Source organism: Lycium barbarum, chromosome 10 (assembly GCF_019175385.1).
Source record: "Lycium barbarum isolate Lr01 chromosome 10, ASM1917538v2, whole genome shotgun sequence".
In the NCBI taxonomy this organism is placed as follows: domain Eukaryota; kingdom Viridiplantae; phylum Streptophyta; class Magnoliopsida; order Solanales; family Solanaceae; genus Lycium; species Lycium barbarum.
The window spans coordinates 96,561,276-96,577,017 of record NC_083346.1 but is presented as its reverse complement, the minus strand read 5'-3'; the positions used below and the strand labels follow the sequence as shown (position 1 = coordinate 96,577,017).

Here is a 15,742-nt window from a genome sequence, read left to right as displayed (position 1 = left end):
TCCTATGTGGAATTTACACCAAAAACTCAAGGCGACTGCTACAAGGTTGAGCTCTTAGTCTAGAGAGGTGTATGGTGATATCTATGAGGTAACTAAAAAACTAGAAACTAATATTGTCACTCTTGAGCAGGCCAATCTGGTGGGAAACAGTGATATCACTAGAGCTAATCTCAACAAAGCCAAGGCTAAGTATACTCAATACCTCAAAGTCCAAGATTCTTTTTTGTGGCAGAAAGCTAGAGTTAAATGGTTCAATTAGGGGGACAGTAACAGAGCCTATTTTCACAGTGTTCTGCAAGATAAAAGAAGGAGACTTCAGATCAATAAAATCCAAGATGAGCACTGACATTGGGTTGAAGGTAACAAAGATGTGGCAGATGTTGCTGTAAGCTATTTTCAAGGCATATTTTGCCAGACCCCTGACTGGAATGATTTCTCTGAACTTAACAGTATTGAGGCCACTATCTCATAAGAAACCAACAATGCCCTGATTGTTTTTCCTATTGAAGAAGAGATTAGAGAATGTGTGTTCTCCATGGATCCAAAAAGTGCACCAGGTCCAGATGGATTCAATGCTAAGTTCTTCCAGAGTTGTTGGCATGTAAATTCCACTGACATCACTCTAGCTATGACTTCCTATTTCTGTGGCACTCCCCTGCCCAGATGGATCACTCATACTTGTATTGTTTTGATTCTTAAAGTCAGTTTTCCTCAACATCTCTCTGAATTGAGGCCTATCAGTTTATGCAATGTAGTCAGCAAAATCTTTGCCAAAGTTCTTAATGTCAGAGTTAGCAAAGTCCTTCCTGACCTGATAAGTGCTTACCAAAGTGGATTAACTAAAGACAGATCAATTACTGACAATATTCTCTTGGCTCAAGAAATTATTCATGACATTGAGAAGACTAATGAAGAGGATAATGTGGCAATTAAGTTAGATATAACTAAAGCCTATGATAGGGTATCATGGCCCTTCCTCTGTGAAATTATGAGAAGAATGGGATTCAGTAAGACTTGAATTGACTTTATTTTCATACATGTGTCCAACACTTGATACTCACTGGTCATCAATGGTACTAGGCACTCCTTTTTTAAATCTAAGAGGGGGTTGAGGCAAAGAGACCCTATCTCACCCTTCCTCTTTATTTTGAGTGTTGAGTTTCTCTCCAGAAAGCTTAATGATATTATTGCCAACCCCAATTTCAAGAATTTCTACATGCACAAAAGGGGTCATGTGATCAATCATCTAGCTTTTGCTGATGATGTTATACACTTCCCATAATGTGGCAATTAAGTTAGATATGACTAAAGCCTATGATAGAGTATCATGGCCCTTCCTTTGTGAAATTATGAGAAGAATGGGATTCAATAAGACTTGGATTGACTTTACTTTCAGACATGTGTCCAACACCTGATACTCACTGATCATCAATGGTACTAGGCACTCCTTTTTTAAATCTAAGAGGGGGTTGAGGCTAGGATACCCTATCTCACCCTTCCTCTTTATTTTGAGTGTTGAGTTTCTCTCCAGAAAGCTAAATGATATTATTGCCAACCCCAATTTCAAGAATTTCTACATGCACAAAAGGGGTCCTGTGATTAATCATCTAGCTTTTGCTGATGATGTTATACTTTTCTCCAGCGGTGATGGAACTTCTCTCAAGCTTCTTATGGATACACTCAATACTTATGAGGCTATCTCTGGCCGGTTGATCAACAAAAGGAAGAGTGGTTTAGTTCTAGCCTCCAATGCCACTATAGACGATATCAGGAGGGTGGAGGAGATCACTCATATGGAGCACAAATCTCTTCCAATCAAATACTTGGGTTGCCCTCTCTATGTTGGCAGGAAAACTATTTCTATGTTCTCTGAAATTGTTGGTAGAACAGTGAATAGAATAAATGGTTGGCATACTAAGTTGTTATCTCCAGGAGGGAAAGTTGTGCTTATTAGACATGTATTATTGGCTCTCTATGTGCATCTCCTAGCAGTTATACACCCTCCTAAAGGGATACTACTTCAAATTGAAATATGATAGCTAGGTTTTTTTCGGGTTGCTTAAATGAAAAGAGGAGATACCATTGGGCAAAGTGGGAAAACTTTTGTCTTCCATATGATGAAAGAGGCCTGAATTTCAGGAGACTACAAGACACATTTAATTGCCTTTACAACCAAGAAATGGTGGAACATTAGAGTTGGAAACTCACTTTGGAAGGATTTTCTTTGGGCAAAGTATTGTCAAAGATCACATCCGATGACTAAAATGTGGTGCTCTAGTCAATCACAAGATTGGCATGCAATGTGCAAAATCAAAAGTCAGGTAGACAAGCATATTTTCTGGAAGATTGGCAATGGAGAAGTAGATGTTTAGTATGATAATTGTTCAGATATGGGGCCCTTGTGGGAATATATACCTTCCTCCAGGTAGCAGACCAAGGAAGCTGAAACTCAGGAATGCTATTATGGAGGACCGTAGGAATTGGGATGTCTGGGATATATATTTTCCTATAGCTATCAGACTCAAGATAAATGAAATGTTTTCCTATAGCTATCAGACTCAAGATCAATGAAATGAAATTTAACTTCAGATAAGATGTCTATGATACTCCTGCGTGGACTGCTGACTCAAAAGGGCTCTTCTCTACAGCTTCAGCATGGAGACTTTTCATACAGAAGAATGATAAAAACTGGATTGACTCTATGACTTGGCATAATCCCGTGACTTTCAAAATGAATTTTATTACATGGAGAGCCTTAAGAGACAAACTCCCAACTATCTCTAGGATTGCTAGGATAGGGATACCAGTTGATTCTAACTCTAATTGTTGTTGTTGTAGAATCCCTTCTAATGAATCTACTGAACATCCTTTTTGCAGAGGGAACTTTGCTCAGGAAATGTGGAAGGTTACTTGTGGCACAGTTGGCTTCCCGTACAAGGATGTTACCTTCAGACAAATTCTAATCAACTAGTGCAGATACAAGGCCCCAAATCTAGTCACTAATCTCATTGTCAAAAGCTTGCCGGCTATTACCACCTGGGAAATTTGGAGATCTAGATGTTGCTAAATATAAATTTATTAAAGCTAATGTGAAGAGATCTATATCTCTAATAGCATACAGTACTGCCCAACTAGTGAACCAGTTTTTAGGTTCTTCTAAAATGGGAACTAGTTGGGAGGAGGTCTTAAAAATCACCTCTTGCATTGTTTGTTTCAAAAATGTTGTTTTTATAAAATGAACTAAACCCCTTCCAACATTTGTTAAACTCAATTCTGATGGTAGTTGCAGGAATGGTAGTTGTGGAGGAGGAGGCATTGTGAGAGACCATGAAGGCCACTTCATCATAGCTTACTCTTTAGCATTAGGAGAAGGAACTAGCAATTGGGCAGAAGCAAAGGCTCTACTATTCGGCAATGGTGTATGGACAATGGGTTTCAACATGTGCTGGCAGAGAGTGACTCCAAAATTTTGGTAGATTGCATTAAAGGGAATAATAACATACCTTGGTCAATGGGACATGAAGTGCAGAACCTGAAGATTATTTTGATCCAAACTGGCTGCTCGGTGAATCACTGTTTTAGGGAGATAAACCAAGTCGTTGATAAGCTCGCATCTTTGAGCCACAATTCTTCGAGCAACATTTTGTACTCCAATATGTCAGACCTCCCCTCACAAGTTAATGTAATAGCTATGGAGAAATGGAGTATTCCAACTGTGAGGATCTCTAACAGAAAGAGGAAAGCCTATACTTTTGATCCTCTGTGAAGTATGTAAATTTTGTAAAGAAGGTATTGGCCAAAATAGATCCTCAAAATCACACCAACAATTTCCAAATAATTCCCTTGGTAATAAAATTCTTAGATAAATTTCTAGGAAATAATCCCAGCTAAACTCACAACAACAAAAACCGTAAGTGGTTAAAAAAAACCCAAGTAATCATAGGAAATAAAATTCCTAGATAAATACACAAGAAATAATTCCAACTAAAATCGTAGCAACTAAATCCCCAAGTAATTCCCCTAGGTATAAAATCCTCAAGTAAATCCCCACGAAATAATTCCTAGGTAAATCCGCAGCAACAACATCCCTAAGTTACGAAATCCCCAGATAAATCCCTAAGAAATAATCCCCGGGTAAATCGGCAGCAACAAAATCCCCAAGTAATTTCCTAGGTTAGAAAATCCTCAAAAAAATCCCCAAGGAAAAATTCCAAGCTAATATCACAGCAACAAAATCCCAAGTAATTCCCTAGGTAATAAAATCCCCATGTAAATTTCTAAGAAATAATCCCCAGGTAAATGCACAAGTATTGCTGCATGGGGAAATTCTTGCGAATTCACAAAGGAAATAAAATTTTCATATTTTTGATCTTTACTTGCGGAATTACCTATGAAATGATACTTGGGGATTACTTTTCTCAAATAAATTCCCATGAAAACTTTTGGTGCTAAATGGCGCCAAATTTTGCCTGCGAATTTACCTGGGGAAATTATATCCGCAGGTAAATATATTAGAATTTAGGAATTTTTAGATTTCTGCATGAAAATCGGCAGGAATTACCTGCGGAAAATCCCCATGTAAAATCTCCATGTAATTCGAGTGTTTCTGGTAGTGTACAACTCATTTATCAAACTCAACATTACTGCTTCAAAGGTATACTATTTTAGATGCTGCACAAGAAGTTGCTGCTCCTAAGATGGTAGCATGTCATACCATGCCTTAAGCTTACGCGGTTTTCTACTGTCATTACACAATTAGCAAGAGCAAGGTGTTTAAGGCTTCATTAGGGGGTGAAAATGGTGGTAGAGTGGAAGCAAGTACGGTTGTCATTTGGATGCCTCTGAGTGGAGTCCATCTCGTGTATCTTTCCGAGTGCTCAGTATATTACCAGGAACATCACCTATCTGTCACTTTTTTCCATCAGATAATCTAGTGTGGGTTCCAAAAGTTGCCACTGCACAAGCACTTTGAAGGAGCAGTTGCACCATGCTGGCAGTAGTTTTTAGTTCTCTGGTGCCTTATCTGTTATACTGCTTATATGTGTGCTAATATATATTTGTATGCATCTTAGTTTAGTGGTCTTTCGGAACGGTCTCTCTACCTCCCAAGGTAGGGGTAGGTCTGCGTACACTCTACCCTCCCTAGACCCCACTTTGTGGGATTTCACTAGGTATGTTGTTGTTGCTGTTATTGCATCTTTTTTAGTGTACCTCTTGTCTAGCTCTTTTTCCAGTAGTGGGATCTTAATAAAACATGAGATATTCTGGAAATGGAACTTCCACATTTAATTTGTAAATTGTAATCATAAAATCTAGAGTCATAGAACAAAGATTGCAACTCAAAAGTGCGGATAAGAGACGTTAAAAGGAACCTGTTACTAAATGCAAGAAGAGAACATTGTACTAATAGACATCATTATGTCATGAAACCACCAAGAATAATTTCATATTTCGAATACAGTTCAAGTGCAACTAAGTGAAATTAGAGGATGTTATAAATCTATTCCTAATGATAGTTATGAAAGACCAACACACAGATAGAGCATTCAATGGAAGAAACTACAATCATGCATTGCAATGCTTTAGATTATTTTCTTATGGATTAGTCTCTGGATAGGTGTGTTGTACAATTCATAAGTACTATGATGAAACGATCGTTTCTCGTCCGACATGAGTGTACGAGGTCATAATTCACTCATCACAATCATCCAGAATGAAAAAGTTCATGTGAATTTGAAGGGCATAACCTTAGAATTATCAATGAAAATTATATTATTATTGATTGTGACCTGATAATGGATCTAAAATTCTCTAAAAATCAATTATTTGATAGTGCTTATAAAGTTTTCACTGAAATTGTTAAGTAAAACTTTGATACCAAATTATTTTGATAAGCTTTTCAAAAGAAAAAGAAAAAAAAAAGATCTCAATTTATGCAGTATGGCGAATTAACAGAAGTGAAAATTTAGTTAAAATCTTAGAATCTTGTTTATTTATTTCAAAATGTATACAATTTAACAAAAGGTAACTACTAACTAGCACTTGGTAAAAGATAACACCATTAATTAACCCAATTCCAATAAGTTGCTAAAATTCTTTAAAAGTACTTGCTCCCCACTCCCACTGAAAGCAAAGACTGGTATTGATCATCAAAGGTTTTGATTTAGTGTGATTAATATCCGGTTTTTAATTAAATAGTCCATGTAAATTACATGTACCGACGGCGCGACATATCAACCCTGAGGCTCAAAAAAGGGGAACCTAAAACTTGGAATTTCTCATAGAATTTAGTGGGTGTCAAGGTTTGATTGGGAGTGTCACATGGTGGAAATGAGATCTTTTGCTTTCTTACAGTTTGAATAGAAGAAAATGATCTCTTTTTTCCAGATATCTTATGTGTAAAAACTGAAGATCTCTAGTAAAAAAAAAAACTAAAAACACTTTGTAATGGCCTACAACCCACTTCTCCCATGGGATTTTGGGGAGTTCTCATAGAGATCAATTGTCACCATAAAACTTCTAGAGTGAAGCGAGAGATCCGCTTATCTCAAGCAGTGTCAGTTGAAGCCTAAAGCAAGCGCTTCTCGAAAATTTTAAGGCCAAAAGTTACACTCATGAACTTTAGCTATATTTTGAATGAATTTCATGTCCAAATATAGTTTCAAAATTCGTATATTCTTGTACAATTTTAATTTCAAATACCTGTTCTTAAACTTCAAGTAAATATTGTCCAAATGAGCTGTAAATAAGTTTGAGGTATCCATTGTATTTTATTCTTTCTTATGTTTTTGTCAAATTCTCAGATTATGCAAAGATATTTATGAGTCTTATCAAATACTTCTTCTACTTTAGTTTAGAGTCGTAGTTTTTATTTTATCTATTCAAAATGCATCTTTATATATACTGAAAAATCTAATCCTACTTACCGTTTTAGCCTTATTGACATTTTCTTATAGGACTAGCATGATATGTTTAAAACCATAACATTCAAACACTACTAAAAAAACAGTATTTCTCGACCTCAAAAAACCGACCTCAGTTGAGGTCGGAAAATAACCGACCTCATGAGGTCGGTAAAGTCGTAATATTTATTTTTTAATTTTTTAAAAAATAAACCGACCTCATGAGGTCGGTAATATTGTATCAAAATTTGAAAAACGTAATGTACCGACCTCAGTAGGTCGGAAATTTATTTGATGCTAAATATAATAATTTTATTTTTAATTTAAAAAAATACCGACCTCACGAGGTCGGTTTATTAAAAATAATTTTTAATTAACCAACCTCGTGAGGTCGGTATGCTTTTAATTAAAAATAAATTTATAAAATAATTATACATACCGACCTCATGAGGTCGGTATAATTAATCAAATAAATGAAAAATACATAACACTTAAATGTATACGGACCCTTCCATCTTTCCACTTTCTCTCTCTTTCCTTCTCACCTTTTCTCTCCCCCCAATCTCTAACCCTAATAACCCGCCCACCAGTCACCATCGCTGCCTTCCAGTTACCGTCGCCGCTTGCCAGTCACCGTCGCCGCCGTCTCTACCCAGTACCGCCGTTGCCGTCCACAGCCAACCATTTGAGGTATGCTTTCTTTCTTTTCTTGGCTAAGAAATTTGCTAGGAGGCCCAGTGTAATGTTATTTACAATTCTCAATTGACTAATTTTTTTTCATTGCTTAAGGAACTTTGAATCAACCGAAATATGGCCATTTGAAAGAACTTCATGATGTGTTGCATTCGATGGAGAAAACTCTTACCAGTGTAAACATTACAAACACTGATATGGAAAATTCTGTTTCGGTATGTTGGTTAAAAATTTCAGTATATCATCGATATTATTTATTTAATTTTTCTAAATATTTTTCTGTTAATGCTTTTTTTTTGTAAGGTTACTGTTTATGCTTTGGAAGATAAATCAAGCTGCTTTTTTAGCAATGGAAATACAACCACGGATGCCACCATCACCTATAAAGGTGTTAAGAACAATGTTCCAGCTTGGTCTGTTAGCATTCTTCCAGATTGCAATACTGAGGTTTACAACACAGCTAAGGTACTCAAAACCTTTTGCTACATTCAAATTAAATTAAAATAAAATGGATTTAACTTATATTTGCTGACATTATAAGAAAATTGTGGTTTTTTCATTTTTGGCCCCACGGTTGAAATTAATTGCTGTTACTAGACAAAATATACAAGCACATACACTAATTATGTATATTATACAAGCACATACACTAATTATGTATATTATATGTATAAAATATGTATATTATATGTATATTTCTAAGGAGCCGTTTGAGCATGATAATTATTCACTTTTTCCCGGAAATATGCATTTTTTATGTCTTAAAGAAATGAAGGTGAACTACTTATCACACCGAAGTAAGAAAAACACAGAAAGAAGAAGAAACGATGGTGAACAAGCACTCAGTTTATCTTTCCTGATATCTTTTGAATTATTAATGAACAGGAGAAACATGGTTCAAAAATGGCCTTTTTAAATGGTAGTAAAAAATGGCCAAGTCAGACTGAACTCACGAATAAAAAAGATTGAGCTGAATGAGGATGGAAGTGTCAAGTGTTTTATACTGAATGATGGTAGTACAATTGTGGGAGATGCTTTCGTGTTTGCCACTCCAGGTATAATATCCGTTATACTAGTCGTTTCTTCCAGTTTTCTCATTTTTAATATGAGTTTAGAATTTTTGCTGACTTTGGATGATCCAACCAGTGGATATTTTCAAGCTTCTTTTGCCTGAAGACTGGAAAGAGATTCCATATTTCAAGAAGTTGGAGAAGTTAGTCGGAGTACCTGTGATAAATGTCCATATATGGTTAGTGGTGAAATGTTTACTTGTTAGTGTTTTTTTCATCTAGCATATCTATGCATATGCATGTAAATGTCTATACATACGTGTTCAGTTTGTGTTATAAATGTTGACATGCATATTCCTCACTTTTTGTGTTAATTTCCCTTAAAATGAAGAACTTATGGATGCCTTTTCCAAAACTTTGATAGGAAAAAGTGCAAATTCTGAGCTACCTGTGTATATTAGTGGTTTTGAATATTCCGCTGAAAATACAATCAATTAAATTTAATTGTGTATACATATGTATCCTTAAGATACTGAAGCAACTATCATTATTGATATCAAACCAGTAACAATTGTATAAACTGCAGGTTTGACAGAAAACTGAAGAACCCAGAAGATAATCTGCTCTTCAGCAGGTTAATTTCGTTTAATTTTGTTCTTCCAAAGCAGTTTCTGTGTGTTGATGTCTTTATTTTCATATTAGTGTTATCCCCCCCCCCCCCCCTTCAAAAACCAACCAATCTCTAAGCATTAGCTGGCGAGATTCAGTCAAGAATAGACATGGTAACCACTTCCCATGGCATGAAAAATGAACTAGAGGATCATGCTATCCAGGTTCTGTCAGTTATATGTTGATTTAAATGCACCTCTGTTGATGCCTTGGTGGAGACAAGGTGATAGAGGTCCTTTTTCAATTCTTAGGATATTATGTTGTTGCTGATACTTCTATTGGTTCCCTTTCTTAATATCTCTTTCATATTCATGTAGAAGCCCACTACTCAGTGTGTATGCTGACATGTCCGTCACATGTAAGGTATTAACTCGTCTGTATCCATTCATATTGTTCTCAAATTATAATCTGAAGAGTTGCTGGTAAATTTCATAGTGCTTGTTGTGTAAGTGTATGAGTTGTTGCCATATTTTTATTGGTAAATGTTGTACAAAATTTCCCCTCAGGTCTGTTTATAAAAGTGCCAGGTTGTGAACCTTGGCGGCCCTTGCAAAGATCCCCTATAGAGGTTAGTTCTCACTGGTAGTCAACAGTTGCTTTCTTCCATTCATGGCGTGTTTGATTATATTCTGTCGTCTTTGTTGCGGTAGAGAATTGTGGAACCATTTCTTAGGCATTAGTTAGCAGTCTGCTTCTGCAAATCCTGTTTCGCATGAATTTGGTGGGAGGAGAAATGGACGTTAAGCATCCCTTTTACTTGTAATTGCTAATTCTGCATCTGTGCTATAGTCCTCCCACCAGTAAAGACGTTAAGCATCCCTTCTACTGACTTACTATAGAATAGACGGTGCAATTTGACATTTATGGCTAGGATTACACATAGATCCTACTTTTCTTTGGTCATTCTATCTTATTTTCGTTTGAAAGAATGCTAGGGATGAAATGATTCAGATAAAAATGGTGGTTACTAACGTAGCTGCTAGGTCGCCCTAATCGATTTCCCATTATTAATACTAAGAAGAAACTACTTTTAGAAGCTATTGTAAAGAATATTATAAGAATTTCACCAATTTAAAATTGCTAATAACTGATACTAAATAGAAAAAAAATAGGGGTTAGCTATCGCTTGAAAGATTAGTCCGTTAAGAGTTGGAATTTACTATCACACCAGAAGAGGGCAAAATTCATATCAAGTGCCTCTAAACCTCCTTTCTATTTCTATTTCTATTTTCGGTCATTACTGTTATCTGCCCTATTTAGCTTACATTCTGTTTCTCAGGCACGTCATAATGGTCAAAACTATGCGTTTGCCCTTCTAACTGGCTATCGCGATCCTCCTGCTGGTGTTTCGGTATGTATCTTAGCCATTGTGTATCTTAGACTCTAATTTCGAATCTTGAAGCTTTTATACCCTATGCACTGCTGGTTTTCGACTTTCTATATGGACATGAACATGGTGACTGTAACTGAAGTAGGATAGGATAAGTCTCCAGCCCTTGTGATATGTTCGATACTGCGGCTGAGAGGGCAGGGTTTGTGAATTGATTTGACACTGTGAAGCATCTTATTCTATGTAGTCTGAACCTTTTAGTAGTATTGATTTCAACCATGTTTACTAAATGTTTGATAGTTTTTTCTGTTGAATTCGAGATTTAAGTTGGTTGCTAATTTTACCTTCTAATTTCAGAATCAATATCAACTTTCAAAGGCGGATTACTTGCTTCGAGGGGGATTCCCTCGTGTCCTGATGATGCTCGTAACCCCCATACTCAATCTAGTGGTGCGAATGATGATGGGACTCACGTGTCAAACACACAAAGGAATGTTTGAATGTTAATGTTGTGTTGGATTTGTGGATTGTGCAAGTGTTTTGTGGATGTTTGTGAGGGGTGAAGTAGTCTAATGTTGTAGACTAACTTAGTGTAGATCTACTAGTTTAATGTTTTGTGGATGTTTGCAAAGGTTGAAGTAGTTTAATGTTGTGTAGATGTTTGCGAATGTTGAAGTAGCTTAATGTCTCTTCGGAATGTTTGAATGACGTTTTGATTCAACTTTGAAGTAGTTTCGAATTGAATTTGACGTATTGTTGGTTGTGATATATGTGTTTGTTGAAGTAGCTTAATGTTTTATGTTTTTTAGTAGTTTGGTGAATTGTTGGCAGCTATTTGAGCTGGTTTTAGTCGAATATAAAATTGTTTTCATCTTGACAGGGGGCAGCTGGATCCTACCATTTTTTTCGCAGAATACCGACCTCATGAGGTCGGTTTTCTGCAAAAATTTTCAAGAAATTGCAAATTACCGACCTCATGAGGTCGGTTTTCTGCATAATATTCCCAGAAATTGCAAATTACCGACCTCATGAGGTCGGTTTTATGCATAATATTCCCAAAAATTGTAAATTACCGACCTCATGAGGTCGGTTTTATGCAAAATATTCCCAAAAACTGCAAATTACCGACCTCATGAGGTCGATTTGCTGCAAAATTATCTATAGAAATTGCAAATTACCGACCTCACGAGGTCGGTTTTCTGAAAATAAATTATATTATTAATATAATTTACCGACCTAATGAGGTCGGTATTTTATTTAAATAATACCCGACTAAAAAACATTACCGACCTCATGAGGTCGGTAATAATTCCGACCCACTATTTTCCGACCTGATTTTGAGGTCGGTTTTGAAGTCGTTTTTTGCCCAAAACCGACCTCATGAGGTCGGAAATTGCCATTTTTTTTAGGTCGGGAAATGCTGTTTTTTTAGTAGTGAAATAATATTTTTGATATGTTATACACACCTTTAATTTAAGACAATTATATTAAAAGTCTTTTATATGTCTTAAATTTCATGCCAAGTCAAACTAAGACATATAAAATAAAACGAATGGGATATATTTTAAAGGCGTTTTTCAAGATTTGGCTTTAGACTACATATTCCATTGAGTCGCCCTTGATCTCATGTTGCTATGGCAGATTAATCTAATATTACTTTGTGGGATTATCTTTATAAGATTTACATAACTGAGACGAATTCAATAAATATGGATTTGATTGAAAACTTCACTGGTAATATGTTATAGTTTTAATTTTGGGAAAATAACTCATATATACTGCTCACACATCTAGTTTGCAGCCAATCTAGTCCACTGTATTATTCTAGCCGACTATTGTATCACCGATGTATAGATTATGTATATGTACCGTATAGAAATTACTATACATTGTATACATAATGTATATGCTTTGAATAAACACATGAAACCAACTCAAATTATGGTGTATATGTACTGTATCAATTCGCGTTGGCAATGTTATATCCCGCATCCTTGCATGTTCGGAAAATTCGAAATAATTTTGACTTGTAAGAAATAAGGCCATAAGTTGCTTTTTAATTAATATATGGGTGTTGTTCATGAAATGTTGATGTGGAAATATCGAGGAAGGCTAAGGGGAAAATTGGGAATTTCGAAAATTAGTTTCGGGAATTACAAAATAAGACCAATATCTAACTGGGCTCAAAATAAATGGAAAAAAAAAAAACAAAGAGGCCCAAGACATAGTAGTGGCTGGTTATGGAGGAAAATATGGGCCAAGCCCATGTGCCCATTAAATTTAGGATAAATAAATGGAAGAAGGGGGCCATAAGTCTTCATTCTAGAACAATCAACAAGAAAAATATTTGAGAGCACAACAATAAGGCCATTCGGCCATAAGAAAAAAAACAGGAAAAAACTTTTGCCTTTCAACTTTGATCCAAAAATCTAAATTTTCTTGTATTCCTACTAAGCTCAAGACCCTCTTCAACGTGGTATAAATTTTGAGGCAAGAAAGTACTTTTTTTACCAAGCGGAAAAATTGGAAAAAGGTAAGATTCTACTCTTTTTATCTTGGAAGAATTTTATATATATGTTGTAGTATATGGAAGTGAATGTAAAGTATGAAAATTTTGTGTTATGGGTATGTGTGTGTGTGTGGCCGAAAATGGTTGTTGATGGAGAGGGATGATCAAAATTTTATTTATTATGTTAAATTGTGTTGTGGTGGCCTTGTGATGTAAATGGAAGAATATTAGTTCAAGTTGGCATGAAAAATTGGTTGTTAAATTGTTCTAGGAAATTTTGTGATTTTATTATAGTTTATGTAATTATGGGAATAGGATTGTTAAAGTGCAAATTGTGGTTGTTGTTGATGAAATTGGAAGATGAAAAATGTGTTGTGAGTGTTGTGTCGAAGGTTGGAGATTTCGGATGAATTCTAGTCTTGGTGGGATTTTTGTATATTTTGTAGAATGGTACGAAATGCTTTTGAATTGCACTTGAATTGATCTTGAATTGGTAGTGAATATGTAAGAGTCGATATCGGCTTGAAAATTCGTAGTTGAATTAAATGTTGATGAATTGTGTTGAAAAGGAAAGTTACTAGTGTTAGAATGTGTTTTCAATTGACTAGTGATGTTATTGGTATGGTTGTTGGTATTGTTGGTATGGTTGTCGATGAATTTGGCCGAGTTTAATTCTCGGGGATGTTGAATTTACAGGGGAGATGCTGCCGAAATTTCGGTAGACAAATACTAATTAGAATTTAAAATTCTAAGTACGTGTAGCTAATTTTTGGGTAATTGATTATACTATTGTAGATATTGGAGAGCCCGAGACTTGAGTCGGGATTTGTCTAGCGAGTGATCGGGATTTGTTAGCAAGCAATTGAGGTATGTAAAGCCTACCTGCTCGTGCCTACTACTATGATATCGTTCGCCGGATCCCGGGCCGGTTTTGTGATCGTGCGCACTATGTATATTCGGCAGTATGATGTGTTGCGGTTCCTGAGACCTCGCCATAGGGCCGGGTACCGCTTATATATATACGGCGTTATGATGTGATATGGCATATGATATGTTCTGATGTTTTGATATGATATGATGATATGATCTGTTCGGGGATTGTACGGAGATTTGAAACTTTCTGGAGTATGATGTGTTGTGGCTCCAGTGTCGGAGTGGCGACCACGTTCCTGAGCCTTATGCATTATTTTTATTTGCATTACGTATGTTTTTAAAACAGGTTTGATATACTGATTTTGTAACCGCTTCTATACTCCTTATTTCAGTTCTGATTTGGATTACTGTACTTCACGCTTTACATACTCAGTACATATTTCGTACTGACCCCCTTTCTTCGGGGGCTGCGTTTCATGCCCGCAGGTACAGACATTTGTTTTGGTGATCCTCCAGTATAGGATACATATTCTGCCACTTGGAGTACTCCTTTGATCCGGAGCTCATTTGTTTGGTACATATCTTTTGTTATACACGTTTTGTATATGTATGGCTATTTGGGTACGGCGGGGCCCTGTCCCGTCATATGATTCTGTTATGTTTTGTAGACGCCTGTAGTCATATATGTGGGTCATGGATCATGTTTGTTCATTTCTGTTTATGATCTGTGCCTTAAGCGGTCCCGGTTGTTGTTATGGCCAAAACGGCCCATATGTTTGTATCTGTATATATATATCTGGGCGATATGTATTCCGCCAGCCTACCGATTTTGGTATGATATTTTCTGCACTGGCGACCGCTTAAGATGATGTTTGTTATCAGTGTCCGTATGATGTCTGTTATCAGTTTACATATGAATAATGTACGTTAAGTCTTTGATATGTCGATTTGGTAAGCGAATGGGTTTGGGTGTCCAATTAGGACACCAGTCGCGGCCCACGGGGCTGCGTCGTGACAGAAGTGGTATCAGAGCGGTTTGTCCTCGGAATGTCTACAGGCCGTGTCTAGTAGAGTCTTGTTTATCAGTGTGTTGTGCACCACATCTATAAACAAGAGGCTACAGGACATTTAGGGTGTTATCTTTCTTTGGATCTTAGATCGTGCGATAGAGCCCAGCCATAGGAAATGAAATTCCTTTCTACTAACCCTTAATTTCAGCTGAAGGACGGTATCGACAGAAGAGAGTGGCTGATGATATTGGAAGCTGCACTGTACACAGGTAAGCAACGGTGCGAAAAGGGGCATGTTGGATAAGGTAAGAATATCGAGATATGATTGAAAAATATGGTTGAAGAATGAAAGATAAGGTAAACAGGAAAGTGTAACAGGTGCAGTTTGAGTTGGACATGTGAGGTAAATCTCGACATCTTTATACTTGTACTTGAAATTGTTAGCCCTGTGTGGCTATGATACGGTATGATATATACGTATATATGATGGCCCTGTGAGGCATTGTTGGTATTTCCTGCGTGCAGGTTTTGGGATAGTAAGAAGTACAGAGGAACCTCTGCCCAAATTTTTTCAGAAATATAATAAGTAGAATGAGATATAAGTTCATAATATGTCCTAAAAGTCGATACCGATAGGGTAAATTTACTACGTTGGATTAAAGCTTAAGAGATACCCTCCATGTCATTTGTAAGAAGCATCATCCTTATTTGGGAAATTTTATTTCGAGAAAGCATATATGAGCAGC

At 36.3% G+C, this 15,742-nt stretch overlaps 2 protein-coding genes and 1 long non-coding RNA gene across 3 annotated transcripts; all 3 read left to right on the top strand.

The window, feature by feature from the left end:
- The first annotated feature begins 535 nt into the window (after positions 1-535).
- LOC132613157 (uncharacterized) lies at positions 536-2,036 on the top strand. The gene is made up of 2 exons (XM_060327205.1): positions 536-933; positions 1,532-2,036. Exons 1-2 carry the CDS (start codon positions 536-538, stop codon positions 2,034-2,036), a joined length of 903 nt encoding a protein of 300 aa, XP_060183188.1.
- Positions 2,037-7,420: 5,384 nt separating this feature from the next.
- On the top strand, positions 7,421-11,372 carry LOC132614221 (uncharacterized). The gene is made up of 2 exons (XR_009572216.1): positions 7,421-7,592; positions 10,962-11,372. It is a non-coding gene; the product is annotated as an uncharacterized LOC132614221 (long non-coding RNA).
- Positions 8,495-10,893, top strand: LOC132615144 (15-cis-phytoene desaturase, chloroplastic/chromoplastic-like). The gene is made up of 7 exons (XM_060329723.1): positions 8,495-8,650; positions 8,742-8,844; positions 9,192-9,239; positions 9,689-9,696; positions 9,781-9,842; positions 10,554-10,625; positions 10,852-10,893. Exons 1-7 carry the CDS (start codon positions 8,512-8,514, stop codon positions 10,891-10,893), a joined length of 474 nt encoding a protein of 157 aa, XP_060185706.1. The 5' UTR covers positions 8,495-8,511.
- Positions 11,373-15,742: the final 4,370 nt, after the last annotated feature.

Coding starts and splice junctions, on each gene's coding strand:
- LOC132613157 (XM_060327205.1), top strand. CDS start 536: ATGGATCCAAAAAGTGCACCAGGTCCAGATGGATTCAATGCTAAGTTC. Junction 934..1,531: donor GAGGATAATGTGGCAATTAA/GTTAGATATAAC, acceptor GTTTCTCTCCAG/AAAGCTAAATGATATTATTG.
- LOC132615144 (XM_060329723.1), top strand. CDS start 8,512: ATGGTAGTAAAAAATGGCCAAGTCAGACTGAACTCACGAATAAAAAAG. Junction 8,651..8,741: donor TTTCGTGTTTGCCACTCCAG/GTATAATATCCG, acceptor TGATCCAACCAG/TGGATATTTTCAAGCTTCTT. Junction 9,843..10,553: donor TGCAAAGATCCCCTATAGAG/GTTAGTTCTCAC, acceptor TCTGTTTCTCAG/GCACGTCATAATGGTCAAAA.